General features: G+C 49.7%; 1 protein-coding gene across 1 annotated transcript in view; it reads right to left on the bottom strand.

Annotated features, from left to right (window-relative positions):
- Positions 1–17,495, bottom strand: part of ZNF423 (zinc finger protein 423) — a 333,017-nt gene that overhangs the window by 214,789 nt on the left and 100,733 nt on the right. Inside the window, exon 3 of the mRNA XM_057713582.1 lies at positions 10,212–10,412. Coding sequence (XP_057569565.1) covers positions 10,212–10,412 — 201 coding nt within the window. The remainder of the gene's footprint in view (positions 1–10,211; positions 10,413–17,495) is intronic.

Genomic DNA, 17,495 nt, shown 5'->3' with positions numbered 1-17,495 from the left:
TTGGAGAGCCCTCTGAAACCTCAAGGCATGCACAGAGACACTTATTTTCGCACGGAAACCAAAAGAAATGTGGATTCTTCCCACCTTGACCCCTGCGTTCTATACTGTTGGATTTGGAGAGACCTACAGGTCCAACCATGTGATAGCACAACTTGCTCTGCATAATCAAGGCGAGGGGGACACATTCTGTAAACCTGCAGGCTTTGCAGGAGGGGAATGGCAACACCAGCATCTGAAAAACAGCTCCCCTCCATATCATCACCAGGTGCCGGGGACAGCTGCCCGGACAGAGCCACAGCCCCGTGCAGCCTGTTGCCTTCCCAGGCACCTTCTAATGGGGAACTCGGAGGGCAGGGAGCAGAGAAGTTAGGGAAGCTTCCACCTTCGCCAGCAGCCAGGCAGACCCAGGCTGGCCAGCCACCCACCCTCCCCAAATACTAGTGTGCCAGCAGGCAGACACACACAGCATCTTCCCAGAGAGTCATGGAAATGACATCTCTGTACATGGCATCTTCTGAAGGCACTGGGGAAGGCAGCTATTTCAAGGGCCCCTGTGGTGCTTCATCTTACAAGTCAAAGAATGCTTTTGTGAAGTGAGTGTCTTCTCCAATGAGTTAACTTTTATTCAAATAAGTAGTTTCCAGGGACTTCCTAGGTGGCGCAGTGGTTAGGAATCCGCCTGCCAATGCAGGGGACATGGGTTCCATCCCTGCCCCAGGAAGACCCCACATGCCCCGGAGCAATTAAGCCCGTGAGCCACAACTATTGAGCCCATGTGCCACAACTCCTGAAGCCCATGCACCTAGAGCCTGTGCTCCACAACAAGAGAAGCCACCACAATGAGGAGCCTGTGCACCACAATAAAGAGTAGCCCCCTGCTCGCCACAACTAGAGAAAGCCTGTGTGCAGCAACGAAGACCCAACACAGCCAATAAAAATAATAAAAATAAATAAATAAATAAAATTTAAAAAACAATAACAACAACAAAGTAGCTTCCACATCCCCAGCACCCAGAAGGGTCCCTACATATAGTATATGTTCAATAAATATTTGTTGAATGAATAAACCATCTCTTCTTTCCCTAACTCCCCCTTCTGAGTCCACATTGATCGAAGACCTACTGCATCCCAGAACGCTTCCTGGAACCTTTCTTTTTGCTATCTCATGCTTCAGAGTCCCTCATCCATGACATTTGCACCGTCTACCGTACTGCGGTCACCTCTTCCCTCAAGGGATCTATAGCCTCCTTGGGGACAAACTCAACAAACATTTATTGAGCACCTACTGTGTGTTCTAGCCACAGGCCAAGGCGACCCTGCAAACAGAGAGAACAGGACCCAAGCCTTGACATCAAGGATACACCAGAGCGACGGGCTGGCAAACATTTTGGTCTCTGCCAATCCGGTGGGTTAAGAGCAGTGTTTTCCTGTGGTTTAAATTCGCAACTTTCTTACTATAAAGGAGGTGCTGAATCTTCCTGTTTACAATCCCACTCGAATTTCCCTCTCTGATTCCATTTCTGTACTGTGCACATGGGAGATATTCAACGTACCTAAAGACCAGTGTGGCACCAACCAATCTGAGTGGGTGCTGGCCTTGGGCAGGCTGGCTCTTGTCCCACTTTTCTGCTGATTTATTAGGTATTTTCTTAGTGATGGTAGCAGTTCCTCGCATGTTAAGGGAAATATCTTTTGCCTGTGATACGTGTCTTTGGTTTGATTTACTGCGGTTTTGGCAATGCAGAAGTGTTTTATTTTTATGTAGTTGAATATGTCTGTCTTTTGTTTTACGGCTTTTGGGCTTAGGGTTATATTTAGAAAAGGCTTCCCCACTCTGATAATATTATTTTTTAAAAAAAACTCATGTTTTCTTTCAGTATTTTTAATCTTTCTTTTTATGTTTAGATTTCTGATCCATTTGGGATTTGCTTTGGCATTAGGATGCAGGAGGGATCCAATTTCCTTTTTTCAGGATGGCCACCATGCCCTCCCAATCCCAGTGACTGGTTGAGCCATCCGTCCTCCACTGATCTGCAATCACACCTTTCTCACACACCTAATTTCCTTTCAGGTCCATTCCTGGTCTCTTTTCCATTCCCCTGATCTGTCCCACACCACTTAGCATCCTACAGCTTCAGAACGTGTTTTAAAATCTGATCTAATGGGACTTCGTTGGTGGTGCAGCGGTTAAGACTCCCAATGCAGGGGGCCCGGGTTCGATACCTGGTCAGGGAACTAGATTCCACATGCGCGCCGCAATTAGGAGTTCACATGCCACAACTAAGGAGCACGCAAGCTTCAACTAAGGAGCACACGTGCCACAACTAATGAGCATGTCTGCCGCAACTAAGACCCAGAGCAACCAAATAAATAAAATTGTAAAAATAAAAGATCACTAATTTAAAAAAAAAAAACAGTCTGATCTAGTTGCCAGCCCTTCCCGTCATTCCTCTTTGTTGGAATTTCCCTTCCTATCCTTGCATGCCTATTTTTCCTCATAAACTTTAGAATCAGCTTGTCCGTTTCTAAGTAACTCTTATTGTTACTTTCGTTGGATAACATTAAGTTACAGGTTAATTTAGCGGAAATGGATGTATTTTTGACGTTGAATCTTTCCATTCAAGAACAAGGCCTGCCTTTTCATTTATTTGAGCCCCTTTTGGGTCCCCCAGTACTTGATTCCGTGTGCTTGTCCGCTCCAAACATGTTAACGATGCTGTGTGGGTTTGCTCCTGGTCCTCTCCACTCTGTGGCTAATGTAAGCAGGACTCTTTCCTGCTCCATGTTTTCCAACCGGATGCTGTTTGCACGCAGGAAAGCTCTTTTTTGGGGGGTATTAGTTGTGTTCGAGCCCCCGGGCCTTTTGCACTGCGAGACACCGGCTGACACCGAGGCGCTGTGCACGCTCCCCACGGGCAAGAGGAACTCGCGCCCTGCACCTGTGCACTTGGCAGCGCACTGCCCAGCGGCTGGCCCGCGCCCACTCTGTTTTGCCCAAATGGAACCAGTACCAGGGGCGCCCCAAGCAATGAGGCAGGGAGGGGACCCACCCACGCTGTTGGAGCAAGAAAGGGCCGGAGCCGGCACACAAAGGCAAGCTCTGGCCAGCCGGCGGACAGGAACGAAGCTGGCAAAGGTGCCAGCCTCCACGCAGCCCCAGCCCTGTAATTAGGGCCCACAGGTCACTCCGGCCACAGCTGAACAAACCAGGGTGTAATTAACTTTCCACCCGGCTTTTTACACAGCAGCTTTTCACCTTTGCCAGAAAAGGAGGGTTTGCCTTTCCGAAAGGGCTGGGGAAATACTCCTTGGTCCCAATCCTCAGGAAAGGGGGGGCAGCTGGGGGAGGGTGCCGGGGAGCTGTGAAATTAACCCACAGGGAGCACATATTTTGCTGTTGCTATTTGAACAAATTCCCCTTTCTTACTTTTTCTAAGGTTGAGCATTCAAAAAAGCTGTGTCGTCTGGAGGTTAGTTAGTAACTGTTCACTGTCCCCAGTCTGTGTTCTCAGCACCAGCTGTTCAGACCTCGAATCTCAGCTCAGCTCTGTAACCTTGAGCAAGAGCTCCTAACTCCAAGCCTCAGTTGTCCAATGTGTAAAATGGGGAGAAATGATAAAAAATAGGACCTCAGGACTTCCCTGGCGGTCAAGTGGTGAGGACTCTGCGTTTCCACTGCAGGGGGCATGGGTTCGAGCCCTAGTTGGCGAACTATGATCCTACATGGCGAGACGCAGCCCAAAAATAAAAATAATAAACAGTTTGTCACCTCTTTCTAGAGAAGTCCCATAATTCTAAAAGAAGAAAAAAGAAAAATAGGACCTCCCACCTGGGATGTTGTGAAGACAAGGTGAGACCATTCCTTCATTCAGCAAGCATCTACTGAGCACCACTATGTGCCAGGCACTGGGCTAGAACATAACAGGGAGCAAAACAGACGTGATTCTTGTCTACATGAAGCCTAATAGTAGCAGGGGAGATGGGCGATAAACAATCACAGAATCATTCGAGAATCCGGTGAGCGCTGGGGACTGAGTGGGCCAGGGGCTGCAGAGAGAGCACTGGCGGTCTGCAAGGGGCACATTCCAGGGTGAGGCCCACAGGGCCTGACACAAGACAGGTGCTCAACGTATGAAGAGTGTCAGGACTTCAGCCCCCTGCAAGTCCCCAAGGGCGGCAGGAACCCCTCGGACGTCAAGGCTCCCACCTGGTCCTGTAGGCAATTTCTATTCTGTGGAGCACGTGCCTGGAGCCCAGAGTGAGAAGCCTCAATTTCTAAAGAGACTCCATCTGCCTCTCCCCACCTATAGCAAAACCCCAAATCGTGCCAGCGGTGCCTTTGGCGAAGAGGCCAGGGGTGTGCAAAAGCCACCGCGGGCTCCAGCCCTCTCTGTTCCGAGATCGACGCAGGGCACAGCCCTGCTGACGACCACCCCTGACACAGTTAGGAAAGGCAGCTCTAAAGCACTACAGTGGCATAGATGCCGCACCCGAATGTCCTCAGGCCGTCGGCCTCATTAATTTGAACCGATGCGCAATCAGTCTGAATCACAGAGTATCCTTAAAAGGTAGTTTTTATATCAGGACGTGGTAAAACATTCCACCTGAATCCAGACTAAGGTCCACAGGTGACCTGCTTCAATGAGCACATAAAAAACTGGGACCAGCCCCTGGGTAAATCAAACCTCTCATGCCTGCTTCCACGGTGCCCCAGAAGTTCCCAGAGATACTTTCTAAGGCACTTGACATCCTCCTGGCTCCTAGAAAATGATGGAAATCATCCCCTGCAACCGTTTTAGGGCCCAAACGTGCTCGGCCAACACTGGACAAATCGCGTCAAGGTAAATTTCAGCTCACTCCCTGTTCCAGATGTTATTCGAGTTGGTGGGACTGAAATTAATGGGCCTTTCTATCATCAGTTCAGACAGCCACCAAACATTTCCTCACTTGGTGCCCACAAATGATTCTCCATCAGGAACAGACAAGCCCATCACACATCGAGTCAGCCTTTAGCTACTCTGAGGCAGAAGTCTTAACCCACTGGCATATTGGTCTACATTTAACCTTTTTATAGTATGTGGACCAAGTACCAGCAACCCAGGCTTCACAAGGAGGGCTCCCCAAAAAAAGGATAATGGAGAAGACCATGTGGCAACGTGGCAATCCCCTCAGAAAAGGTTCAGTAACAAATCCCAAATATAAGATGGTAAGCGCCCACAACTCGAAGCATAGAAACGTCTGTTATCCTGTGGGCAGGGGCTGGAGGGGAACAAAGGGAAATCACACAGCTGCTGGGGGTGGGAGCACCAGCAGAGAGGACTGAATCTTCCCTCGTTTCACATTATGTCATAAAGATGCAGTGTCGGGCTTCCCTGGGAGCACAGTGGTTAAGAATCCGCCTGCCAGGGCTTCCCTGGTGACGCAGTGGTTGGGAGTCCGCCTGTTAATGCAGGGGACGTGGGTTCAATCCCTGAGCAGGGAAGATCCCACATGCCACGGAGCAACTGAGCCTGTGAGCCACAGCTACTAAGCCTGTGCTCTAGAGCCTGCGAGCCACAGCTACTGAGCCCACTCGCTGCAGCTACTGAAGCCCGCACTCCTAGAGCCTGTGCACCACAATGAAGAGTAGCCTCTGCTCGCCACAACTAGAGAAAGCCCGTGCACAGCAACGAAGACCCAATGCAGCCAAAAATAAAATAATAAATAAATTAATTTTTAAAAAAAGAATCCACCTGCCAATGCAGGGGACACGGGTTCGAACCCTGGTCTGGGAAGATCCCACATGCCGCAGGGCAACTAAGCCCATGTGCCACAACTACTGAGCCCACGTGCCACAACTACCAAAGCCCGTGCGCCTACAGCCCATTCTAGAAAAGAAGCCACCACAATGAGAAGCCCTGCGACAGAGCAGCCCCCGCTCACTGCAACTAGAGAAAGCCCACGTGCAGCAACGAAGACCCAGTGCAGCCAAAAATAAAATAAATTTTTTAAAAAAAGATGCAATGTGTGACGCCTTGTGGGTTTAAGATCAGATTCTCCACAGACACAAAGGAGAGACAATGAAAGACAGAGAGAGAGAGAGAGGGAGAGAGAGAAATACTAACAGGTCTCGATGGAGTTGTCTTGAATTCTTAAAGTCTACACTTCAACAACTTCTTCTGGACCCAGCACTGCCACTCCTGCTGAGGGACAAGGAAACCTCTGGAAATGAGGGTTCTTCAGTGCAGACAGTCCCGGCTCCAGGCTGGGGGGCTCTCAGGGGCTTCCTGACGAATGCCATCCCTGTCATCCCAGCAGGAGGCTCCCCTTCCAGCCCCACCCCAGAAACTCTCCAGACCTCCCACCACTCTCCCACTTCCTGATGGAACAAGGCAGTGCCCCCACCCCCACCCCAGCTGCCACCGCATGAGCCCAGAGCCCACTGTGCTAGAGCAGTTCAAAGAAGGACCACATTCAAGGAATCGAAAATATGATACAAATGAACCTATCTATAAAGCAGAAACAGAATCACAGACATAGAGAACAGACTAGTGGTTACCAAGGGGGAGGAGGGATGGGAAGGGGATGGAGTGGGAGTTTGGGGTTCGCAGATGCAAACTGGTGTATATAGAATGGACAAACAACAAGGTCCTACTGTACAGCACAGGGGACTATATTCAATATCCTGTGATAAACCATAATGGAAAAGAATATGAAAAAGAATGTATGTATATGTACGAGGGTGAGTCAAAACTTACCCTCGCTCTGGCTGTAGAACTTAGTTTTAACATAATCAGAGTACGGATAATTTTTGACTCACCCTCGTATGACTGAGTCACTTTGCAGCAGTATTTAACACAACACTGTAAATCAACTACACTTCCATTAAAAAAATAATAATAATAAAAGGACCACATTTGAGATGGCCCCCACACACACGCCCGGCCCTCCCACACAGCCTCTTCCAAACATGCTGACTGCCTGCAAGGGCTTGGCTTCCCAGGCACCCTGCTTGGGGAGGAGTGTGCCGCCTCCACATTCCAGGGGGGCAGCCCTCTGCAGGAGACACGTGTGGTTTACACCCAAAGCCGGATTCCGACGGACAGGTGGCACTGCCCTCAGGCCCCGAATCCTCAACAGCGGGCACGCCGCACCTTCCCTCGAAACAAGACTCACCTGTTCCCTCAGAAACATCTGCTGAGCACCCAGGGCCCCCGCTAGCCTCAGCAGAGCAGGGCCCTCTCTGAAATCCTTGTCTGAAATGGTCTTTGCTGGGCTGCCAAGTGTCCACCTTTCCCTCCAGAGTGACGCTCCATGGGGCATCATCCCTAGTACTGTGACCGGGTGACCAATGATGAGCGCCCAGCAGACCCATGAGGCTGGCCTGGGAGGGCCTGCTGTTGCGTCTCTGTGCCAGTTCCAAACTTTTAAAGCAGAAGCCAACGTTTAAGTATCTTATGGGACTTCCCTGGTGGCGCCGTGGTTAAGAATCCGCCTGCCAATGCAGGGGACACGGGTTCGATCCCTGCTCCAGGAAGATCCCACATGCCACAGAGCAACTAAGCCCGTGCGCCACAACTACTGAGCCTGTGCTCTAGAGCCCACAAGCCACAACTACTGAGCCCACATGCCACAACTCCTGAAGCCCACACACCTAGAGCCCATGCTCCACAACAAGAGAAGCCACTGCGATGAGAAGCCCACGCACTACAAGGAAGAGTAGCCCCAATTCACCGCAACTAGAGAAAGCCCACATGCAGCAAGGAAGACCCAACGTAGCCAATAAGTAAATAAATATATATTTTAAAAAATAATAAAAAAATAAAGATCTTACACTATAGCCCAATGTATAAAACAGACTTTTTAAGGTGATAGCTCTGACTGGAGTGGGTGTCAGAGCCTCCTCAGTCAGACAGGCCCCAATACCCATACCAAGAGCCCCAGAGACACCTCTGGAAACACAGTCTGAAAACGACTGCACAATCCAAGGGTGTGGAAGCGTCCTAGATAGGGACCAGTTTTGAAAATATCCACACAATCCCCAATGGTGTATCCTGTCCCTGGATAATCCTAAGAACTGGGGGAAAATAACTCCTCACATATCTTTTCCATGTTAGGGGGACTTGCCCAGGCTGGGTCACACCTTTACTGGCTGGTAATGAATTTCTCGGAGATGCTATTAGGCAAGGTCGTTTCCTGTACTCTTTCAAGGAATCTCTGACTCCCATCCAACGCTCCAGGGTTGGGGGGTATTCCTGGTTCCCACGTCCCAGTGGAGGTCGTTAGCAGGGTCCTGTCAGGAAACAAGCAGGGGAATCGGTGGATACCACCAGCATCGATAAAGATGGAAACCCTGCAAACAGGGCTGCCATGATTTCCGCCAAAGTCTGAGGCTGTGGAGAGAAGAGACCGCCACTGGGAAAAGAGTCCTGCCCAGGACCGAAGGACAACTAGCTACCGTTTATAATTTCTAATACAGACTCCCACATATAGCCCCAAAGTCTCACATTTTCCCTTCTCCACCTAAAAACACCACCATTCTCAAAAATGTGGTATGAGATATGAGAATCTCCTTAATTCTGAAGAACTGGAGGAAGAAACAGCCTGAGTAGGGCCAGAGGCGAGACCTCACTCCAAGAGCTGCAGAGACTCAAACAAAGCATCACTTAGCAGTGGTCCTGAGGGGCCGTGCTCTAACAACTAGACGAGAACAGTGTGTTCTTTTATATAGAAAATAAAGAGAATAGCTTTTAATTAGAAAACCAATTAACTGATTGTTTTTAAAGTAAGTGACAATATTTCACTCTCCTATAGTTAAGATTTCACCTCAGTTCTTGGCTAAATCAAGAACTACACCAGCATCTACTGTTTTCTCAAGTAGAATGAGAGTCCATAGCCCAGGGTCCTGACAAGGTCCTGGCCCTGTCGCCAAATTGCTATGTGACCTTGGTTAAGCAGTCACCTTTCTCTCTCAATGCCTCAGTATTTCCCCCCAGGAAATAAGAGGACTGGAAAAGCCAACCTCATAAGTCCCTTCTAATTCTGATTCTAAGCTCATAAGTTGGCCATCACCTCTGCCAATGATTGAAATATCACAAATTCCAAATGACACCAGTTTGGTTTGCTGAGCCCCCAAAAGTCCAAAACTTTAAGAGTCCTCCTGGGTCTACTGTTTTTGATATTGATTCCCTCTAGAGGTTGAGAATGAGGAATTGGTTTACCCAGGACAGTGTGGGTACAGATGTCACTAGAGGAAAAGTCATAGTAAAGTTCCCTAAACACTTGGCTTCCAATCTTGCAAGATGGCATGAAAGGTAGGTGAAGCAAGACTTTGAGCTCCAACCTATTTCCTACCAGCAAATTCTCTCCCCAAAACAGGTGGCAGGTCCTCCTTGGAATACTGGTCTGAGATTTTAGGTCTTCTCCCCACAAACCAGCATTCAAAGGGTTTCATCAACAATCACAATAAAAGAAGATGTCTCAGGATAACTGCGTAAGGAACACAGATGCTCTGGACTCCCTGCTCAGTGCCTGGAAACATGGCAACCCTTATCCCTATCATATGGCTGCCATACCCCCAGGAATACACATGCCCCTCTTTCCCCACCCTACATATCTCAGACACACAGACACACTCTACTCATGAAGTCTTAAATCACTCCTATATATTGTGGACTTGCCCACCTTCTCTGAGGCAGCTGGTAAATAGAACACAGGGCTATAGTCAGAAACTGCTCCCAGCCATCCTTCTCCTACCCAGAGAAGCAGAGGGCCAAGTGCAGAGTTGGAACCGCGTCCCTTTCTGCAGGGGTACTTCTCGGCCTTTGAAATTCTCCCCATCCCATCACAAGCCCTGCCTTGGAGCTCACTCCTTCAGGCAGCTTTCCACACTTAAGCTGCTTAACTTTGCACTAATAACCTCTTAATTGTTGGGTTTCTAAAAGGCCTTCCAGAAATCTGGGGTGCAGACCCGCCCACGTATGGCCCACATACTACGGACTGCAGTTTAGGGGAGCGAGGACAGGGCACCTCCACCTAGCTCCTGCCTGCCGGAAAGCTGTTGCTTTTATTTTTAATTTTATTTAAAAGGGTACCCGAGACACCACAATAAAATGACATTAACTGTAAAATTACATTATTAATTCTTTAATCTCACTTGAGGCTTCAAGCTGTTGCTATGTCCAATTATCCGTATAACCACCTGTCAGAATCCCGGGGCTATGTAGCATTACCTCCAGGACAGCGGTGGGCCCGGTGGTCCGTCAGGTCTGCCAGAGACTCGAAGTCCTGCTGACAGTGATCGCAGGTGTAAATTGACTCATCCTCCATGTCTTCATCGTCCTCATTTCTCTCCTCTTGACTGGTCACGCTGTTCCTGTCTTCCAGCACACGGCTGGTTTTTCGATCACACTCTGGCTCTCCTTCTAGGCCTCCTGCCAACAGGAAGAATACAGTCCGTGTCAGCTGACGGGGTCTTGGGAAAGGATTTTAAAAGAATCGCCCCGCATTTATGAAGATACATTTAATTACTCTACCTCCCAGGGTCCATTATTCTTGACACCTCTCAGTATATTAAAATATGGGGGTTTTTTGTAGCATGTGGTGCCGTAATTCTCAGCTAGATTATTTAATTCTTGGTGCAAATCTTCTAGAGGGATTTCCTGTCATCTTCCCTCTGTGCATGGATGCTGGGGGTCATGACCCGTTAGGGAGGTGAAAATGCCTTAGCATTTTGTCTCCTAAAAACCCAATTCTCTCACACATTTCTCTCGAGTTTCCATCAGCTGTTCCTAATGCACGTAAACTTTTAGTTTCCCCCAAAGCCTTGCCATTCGGAGCTGGGAGATCTCTTAGCCAGGCTCACCTTCCACACAACATGCCTCCCAGTGTGGCGATGTTGGCTCAGTTCTTTGCAAAGATGTCCTGATTCTGGAATCAAGGAAGCACACGTGTTTGCAGGGCCACGGACAGTCAAATCGCTGCTTAAAAGGCAACTGAGCCCTCACTTGTGGCCCAGTATCAGCCTAGACAGTGAGAACCAGCCTTGGAATCACTTAACTAATTTCTTTACAATAAAAATACCAACTCTATGCTTAGCACTGTGCAGACCAATGGCTGAACTGTACAGAAAAGTGAATTAATGATCACGATAACCATGCTTTGCATCTGCATCTTGTTCTGTGCATTTTCAAAGCCGCAAATACACACATGTAGCCCCATTTCACAGTCTTACACATCCTAGAGCTAAATGGGGGCTCAAGCGTTCTTATGGTTCCAACCCCTCCCGCAGAGGGGGCCAGCTTTATTATTCCTCTTCCACAGGTAAGGCACCTGGCCTCCAGCCAGGGGGATGCAACATCCCCAACACCATACAGATGTTCACCTCAAAATCCTGACTCCTGCCTAGTGCACTTCCTCAATCAGAGTGATTAACAGGATCCAACAAGAACTTGTAAACCAAAGTGCAAAAAAAAGCATGGTAAATATTACATACAAAATATATCAGTAATCCCAATAAATGTCAGCAGATTAAATTTGCCCATTAAAACACAGAGACTCGGACTGGAAAATCAAAGTGCCTGTTGTCTCTTTCCACAGTCTGTCCTGGAAAACAGATCTACCTGTGCAGAAACTAGCACTTATTTAAACTAAAGAGAGAAATCTCTACTATGTGTAAAGATACTGATGCAAACATATACACAAATCCAAAGGGGTGTGTATACACGTGTGTGTGTGTGTGTGTGTGTGTGTCGCCGATAACATTGCAGTTACAGAAAAAGGCTTCAGCACACAACCTTTAAACCCCCAAGGACTGGTCGCCAAAGCAAGAAAAAGAAACAAAGCAAAGAATGCATTCGATTCGAGGTGAAAGCCACAGTCCTATAAATATTTCAATTTAGAAATAGATAATGTTATAAGGGCTCTGTTTCTCCCACCTGCACAGAACACGCACTTCCAAGCACCCGACATCAAGAACCTACAAACACAAATCAGCTCATTGGAGAGCCAGCTGCCGCCTTCCGTGGCGGGGAACATGGCATGATACGCTGCTTGGAACTGCACAGAGGCAGTAAAAATCAATGTTTCCATTTGTGGCCCATCAAAACATCTCTCTTCTTACCAATTAAGGGATGTACAATTTTTAGGTTCTTTTATTATCAGAACAGGCCAACTCCCGGCAATACAGAAATCCCATTAAAAGCCAGGCAGCATATTTATCTCAGGAAATCTGATCTGCTGCTGCGGCGACGGCAAGAAATAGAAAGCAAAGAAATGAGAAATATCATTCGGAGTCTTCAATATTATAAGTCATCACACAACCATGGTTACACAGTCAAGCGCCGTCTCCGATATTCCTAGTTTATAGTCACTTCCCTTAATAAAAAAAAAATGTTCTGAAGGGGGAAAAAAGAACCATAATTCCCACTTTATCTACTACACCAACTCTCCAGATAATAAGTTACATTCAGCACCACGCCTGTGCTACTTTACTTAACACATGGTTTAACAGACATATTTAAGTTATCCCCTTGTTGTTGTTGTTGGTTTGTTTTAGGGGGTGTTTTTGCCATATTTACTTGGCAGCACTTTCCATAATAGCTCATCTAATCCACAACTGGAACCACAAACACTACAATGCATTTGATCTCTTTAAATCTGAGACATCCTGTTGACTCAGAGTAGATAAATCAGAATGTCAACTCTTGGGTTTTTATAAGGCAAAAACCCATAAAGTCACCCAAGAGTATAAATCTGTTTTAAGGAACTGTCACCTCCCCTGCCGCTGTCTCCTAATGGGAAGGCAAGGCAGCTATGCAGAAAAGGGCTGGGTGTTGGAGAGGGGAGAGGCGGGAGACATGGGGACCTCATCACCAGAGGTCCCAGGGGTCACACAGCCTGAAGCAGTTTTAGGGAGCAGGACTTCCCTGAGGACCCAGTCCCTGGGGGCCCCTCTGCTGTGTCAGTGGAATCAGGACCCCAAGAGCAGGAGGGCTCCACCCTGCTCAAGGCTGTACTCTGTCAGGCGCGCTCATGCCCCTCAGCCTCTGACCCTCACAATCGGGAAAAAAAAGAATAAATGGTGCCATTTTCCCATTTACAGATGAGAAAGCTGAGGCTCTCAGAGGCCACCCAAAGCCACGCAAGGGACAGAACCTACAAGCTCTGATGTGCAGCCGCTTGTTCTTGGCCAGGCCGGGCCTGCCAGAGCTCCAGATTCCCAAGGCGGGGAGGCCAGAGCCCTGAGGACAAAGCCAAGGGCACAGTCCCCCTGGAGCACCCTCTGGGTCTCCTCTTTCCCAGGTCCACCCTGAACAGCAGCTCAGTGAGCCCCTGCGGCCCTTGATCCAGCTCTGGCTCAACCGGGGGTGGCTCTGCTGGCCCACGTCCCGCCCTCATCCAGCCCCCGGGTCCCCGGAGGGTCCGCGCTGAGCGAGCAGAGGACACAGAGCCCAGCGGCAGCCACCAGCCCCGCCTGAGCCCCCATCCCAAGTGCTGCTCCACGTTTCCAACGTGGTGATCTGCTGGGCCTCAACTACAGTTGACCCCCAGGTCCCTCCAACCACCCGGCCCCACAAAGCAAAGTCAACAGAGTTCATTTCTCTTCTGCAGGGGCTGGGAAGGACTTCCAGAAAATGGGTCACTGGTGCCTTTCCCTCTGGCCCCACCCAAGTTCTCCCAGGGCACACCCAGGGAAGGCCCAAGCTAAACAATTTCGAACAGGGCCCTCTCCCCCAGGGCCATGAGCACAGGACAGGAAACACAATCGGCCATAAATGCCAGCCTCCTCGTCAATTAACAGAGCTCCCAAGCTGCCTGGCCCCACGCGCCACCCGAACAACTGACAACCTAGTTGTTTTCCAATGTGCAAGTCCCATCCTTTTCCCCACCCAGCAGCTAGCATTTATTGAGCACTTGTTGCATGCCAGGTACCTTCTGAGCCCAGCCAGCCGGACAGCCTTATGAGCTGAGCACCAACACAGCCCCATTTTACAGATGAGGAAACCAGGGCGATGCCTGAGCGAGGCCACCGTGGCAGGTTGCAAACGCAGTTGTGCCTGACTCTTAACCACTCTGCTACACAGTCTCCCCCACAGCAGAGCCTCAATGGAAAAGCGAGTTGAGTGTCAAGGAATCTGCCAACCCTCCTCTGACTTCACACGTATCTCCAAAGCCACACAGACCTTCGTTCAATCCCTTGAACTTCAAGTTTGTTCATCCAAGGGCTTCTTCACATTCCAGTTTTGCCGTAACTGTTCCCCGCGGGCCTGAGCTCCAAGGCCACACGGGGTCCCACCACTCCTTCCCCATAGTTCCCTTCCCTTTGCTGTCAGCACAGTTGGCGCAAAGTTCACTCACACTTCTATAGGCTGATTTTTCACCCTCTGCCTCTCTGCGGAAGCGGCACTTGCCCAGGACGACAGCAACAACACCTCCCACCTCATGTGCTGTGGCGAAGAGAGACACTGCCCTCGCCCATCAAGAAGAGGGATCTAAGTCCCCTCCACAATTCCCCTCTGGCCCGGCTGGCCTTGGCGACTTTCTCGAATGCTAGAATGCAACAGAAACTAGAATGCAGCTTTCCCTGGGTCTCCCGGTCTCCTGGGACATGACCCCTGAGAACCCAGCTGCCCTACTATGAAAAACCCAGGGACTTCCCTGGTGGTCCAGTGGTTGGGATTCTGTGCTTCCGATGTGGGGGACATGGGTTCAATCCCTGGTCGGGGAACTAAGATCCCACATGCCACATGGTGTGGCCAAGAAATAAATAAATAAATAAAAAAGAAGCCCAAGCCACATGGAGAGAGTGCAGGTGCTCAGCCAAGAGCCCCAGCTGAGCTCCCCACTGCCAGCCATGGTAGTAGAGCATCTCAGACATCCAACCCAGACAAGCCTTCAGAAGGCAGCAGCCCCAAGCGCCATGTAACTGCAAATACACAAGAAATGCTTGTAAAGCAATTATATTCCAATAAAGAACTTACATTAAAAAAAAAAGAAAGAAAGAAATGCTAAGTGAAACCACCAAATGAGTCCAGTCAGCCCACAGAAGTGTGCAAAGTAATAATTGCTGCTTTAGGTCATTGAGTTTGAAGGTGGTTTGTTACACAGCAATAGATAGCTGAAACACACCCCCGTAAGCTCCACGAGGGCAGGAGCTGTATTTGGTTTTGCTTGGTACTATCTCCCTAGCCCCTGGTACAGACACACAGTAGGCACTCAGTAAACAGTGAATGAATGAATGAATTGGTTTCAAAGAAACAAGACTCTGAATATCAACACAGGTAGGGGCGGGGGCGGGGAAGTGGTTACACTGCCGTTTTTTGTGTATAAGTATTAGGTTGACCCGTATGAAGTTGCCATCTTTGTAGGTCAAAAAAGCCAAATGTTGGCAATCTCAGATGGTTAAGCCTAACATATAATGGGGTCACTCTGTTCTGCAAACTTCTTCAAAACAGGAGGAAGAGGGTACACCTACCCTGGTTGATCCCAACTACAACACACCCACACATGCCGCAGCCCCGAGTCCAGGACATGGGCTTGGGGAACTTTCTATGAGCAAAGAGAGGCAGTAACAGAACATTCCGTCTTTACTGCTTCTCATTAGAAAATAGCGAATTTCCCCAGCCCAGGCCAGGCTCTGCCACCCCCTGCACCCTGAGCGATGCTGACACCGCGGGTACCTTTCTACCTTCACATCCTCCCATCCCATCATCACAGTAAGCCTCGAGGGAGATACAGCGGGTATCTCCCCTTTGCAGAGGGGGAAACCAAGGCTCAGGACCACACACAAATCACATACACTGGGAAGAGCAGAGCCTGGATTCGAACCCAGGTCTTCTGACTACAGATCCTGACTCATAACCACTACACAGGAGGGCAAAAAAAGGAATGCCTGTGAAAGCACTGAGCAGGGGACAGCTGGCTGACTCCACTGCCAGAAAAGAGGGAAGGGGGAGAGGCCCCAGGGGGCCAGGCTGCCCGCAGGCTGCCAGGTCTGGGAACAGGACATTTCCTACCTTCTCAGCCAGGCTTCTCGAGCTCATGAGTCAGGGCTGTCAGGGCCTCAGCGCTCCCCAGGGCCAGCTGAGAGAGGCTCAGCCTGAGAACACCCACGAGGGTCTCTTCCCTCTGGCCCCGGTCCCCAGTCAGCACACAAGTCAGAAAGAACCTCAGCAAAAGCACTGCCTCTTCTCCTTCCCGGGAAGGACCACGGGGATCACCCTGTCATCAGGGGGCCCTGGGCACCCTGAGAACCAAGCAGGGACCACTGGGAAGTCACGCCTCACAACTCCCATATGCCTGAGATAGAGAAGACAAGGGCAGAGTATGAGACGTGTGAGATACCCCAGAGGCTGTAATCACACATGTTCGTCCATCCTCTCCTTCATTCACCCTACAAATATTGACTGAGCGCCTACTGTGTGCCAGGAATAACATGCATGTATCTGCTACAACATACAGGGTGCTCCCCGGCACTTTCATCGTGGTGGCCTCAAAGCCACACAAGGTGTGTCACAGAAAGATGCTTAATCAGCGTGGGGTGGGTGAATGAGTGCCCAGTGAAGAAATGGATGCCCCAAGGGAGGTACAGATGGTAAGTGTCTGCAGCCTGGGCTGGGCCACTCAGGGCCCCGGGTTCCAGTCTTCGCTCTAGGACCCTCCACCTCGCCCCACGAGTGACCCTGACCATGTCACTTCTCCTGCCTGAGGCTGATTCCCTATGTGTCAACAAGCTTGACCGTGATGGACACCGCCCTCTCCTGCCTCACAGGGTGGAGGTGAGGCTTCTGCATGGATGGATGGCCATCGATGTGAGAAGAATTGTGCCCACAGCTACACACAGATACAGGTAAGCCAGGCACCCCATGGGACTTCGAGGAGCCCAGAGGAGGCTGGAACAGGGCAGGCAGGCAGAGAAGGAAGTGGGCAAAAGTGCGAGACAAGGTGCAGGGGAGGGGCAGCGAGAGGTGTGAAGGCCAGGAATAGTGCCAGGTGAGAGTGGGAGGTGGGAGAGTCAGCCCTGGAAGCCAGCAAGTCCTGGGACCGTCTCCCCATCTCTTTCCGCAATCAGATCTGGACAGGAGACCACACCATCCAACTCTGCAGAAATAAGGCCCACCAGACAGTGAATTCTAGGTGCGTTCAGGGCTTGATGAGAGAACTCAACTATACAGGGAGCACTGGGAGCACCAGTGTAGAGGAGTCCAGTGGGGCTGATGGAACCAAACTGTTCCTGCAGAAAGATGGTTATGAAGCAATGACGCATATAAGCAGCAGACAGCTGGAGTCAAGTTCCAGGGATTGATAGAATGACAGAGAAAGAACAGAAAAAAAATCCCAGATTTTGGAGCCAGCCTGTCTGAGTTCAAATCCACATGCCATCACTTAACAGCTGGGAGACCTTGGATAAGTCCATTACCCTCTCTGAGAAAAATTTTAATGAAGATAAATTATTTTGAGGTAGTATACACAAAGCCCGATACCTGATCCACAATGAAGCTTGAGAAAACAGTACT

Source organism: Hippopotamus amphibius, chromosome 16 (genome assembly GCF_030028045.1).
Source record: "Hippopotamus amphibius kiboko isolate mHipAmp2 chromosome 16, mHipAmp2.hap2, whole genome shotgun sequence".
Taxonomy (NCBI): Eukaryota; Metazoa; Chordata; class Mammalia; order Artiodactyla; family Hippopotamidae; genus Hippopotamus; species Hippopotamus amphibius.
This window is presented reverse-complemented; position numbering and strand designations above follow the sequence as displayed.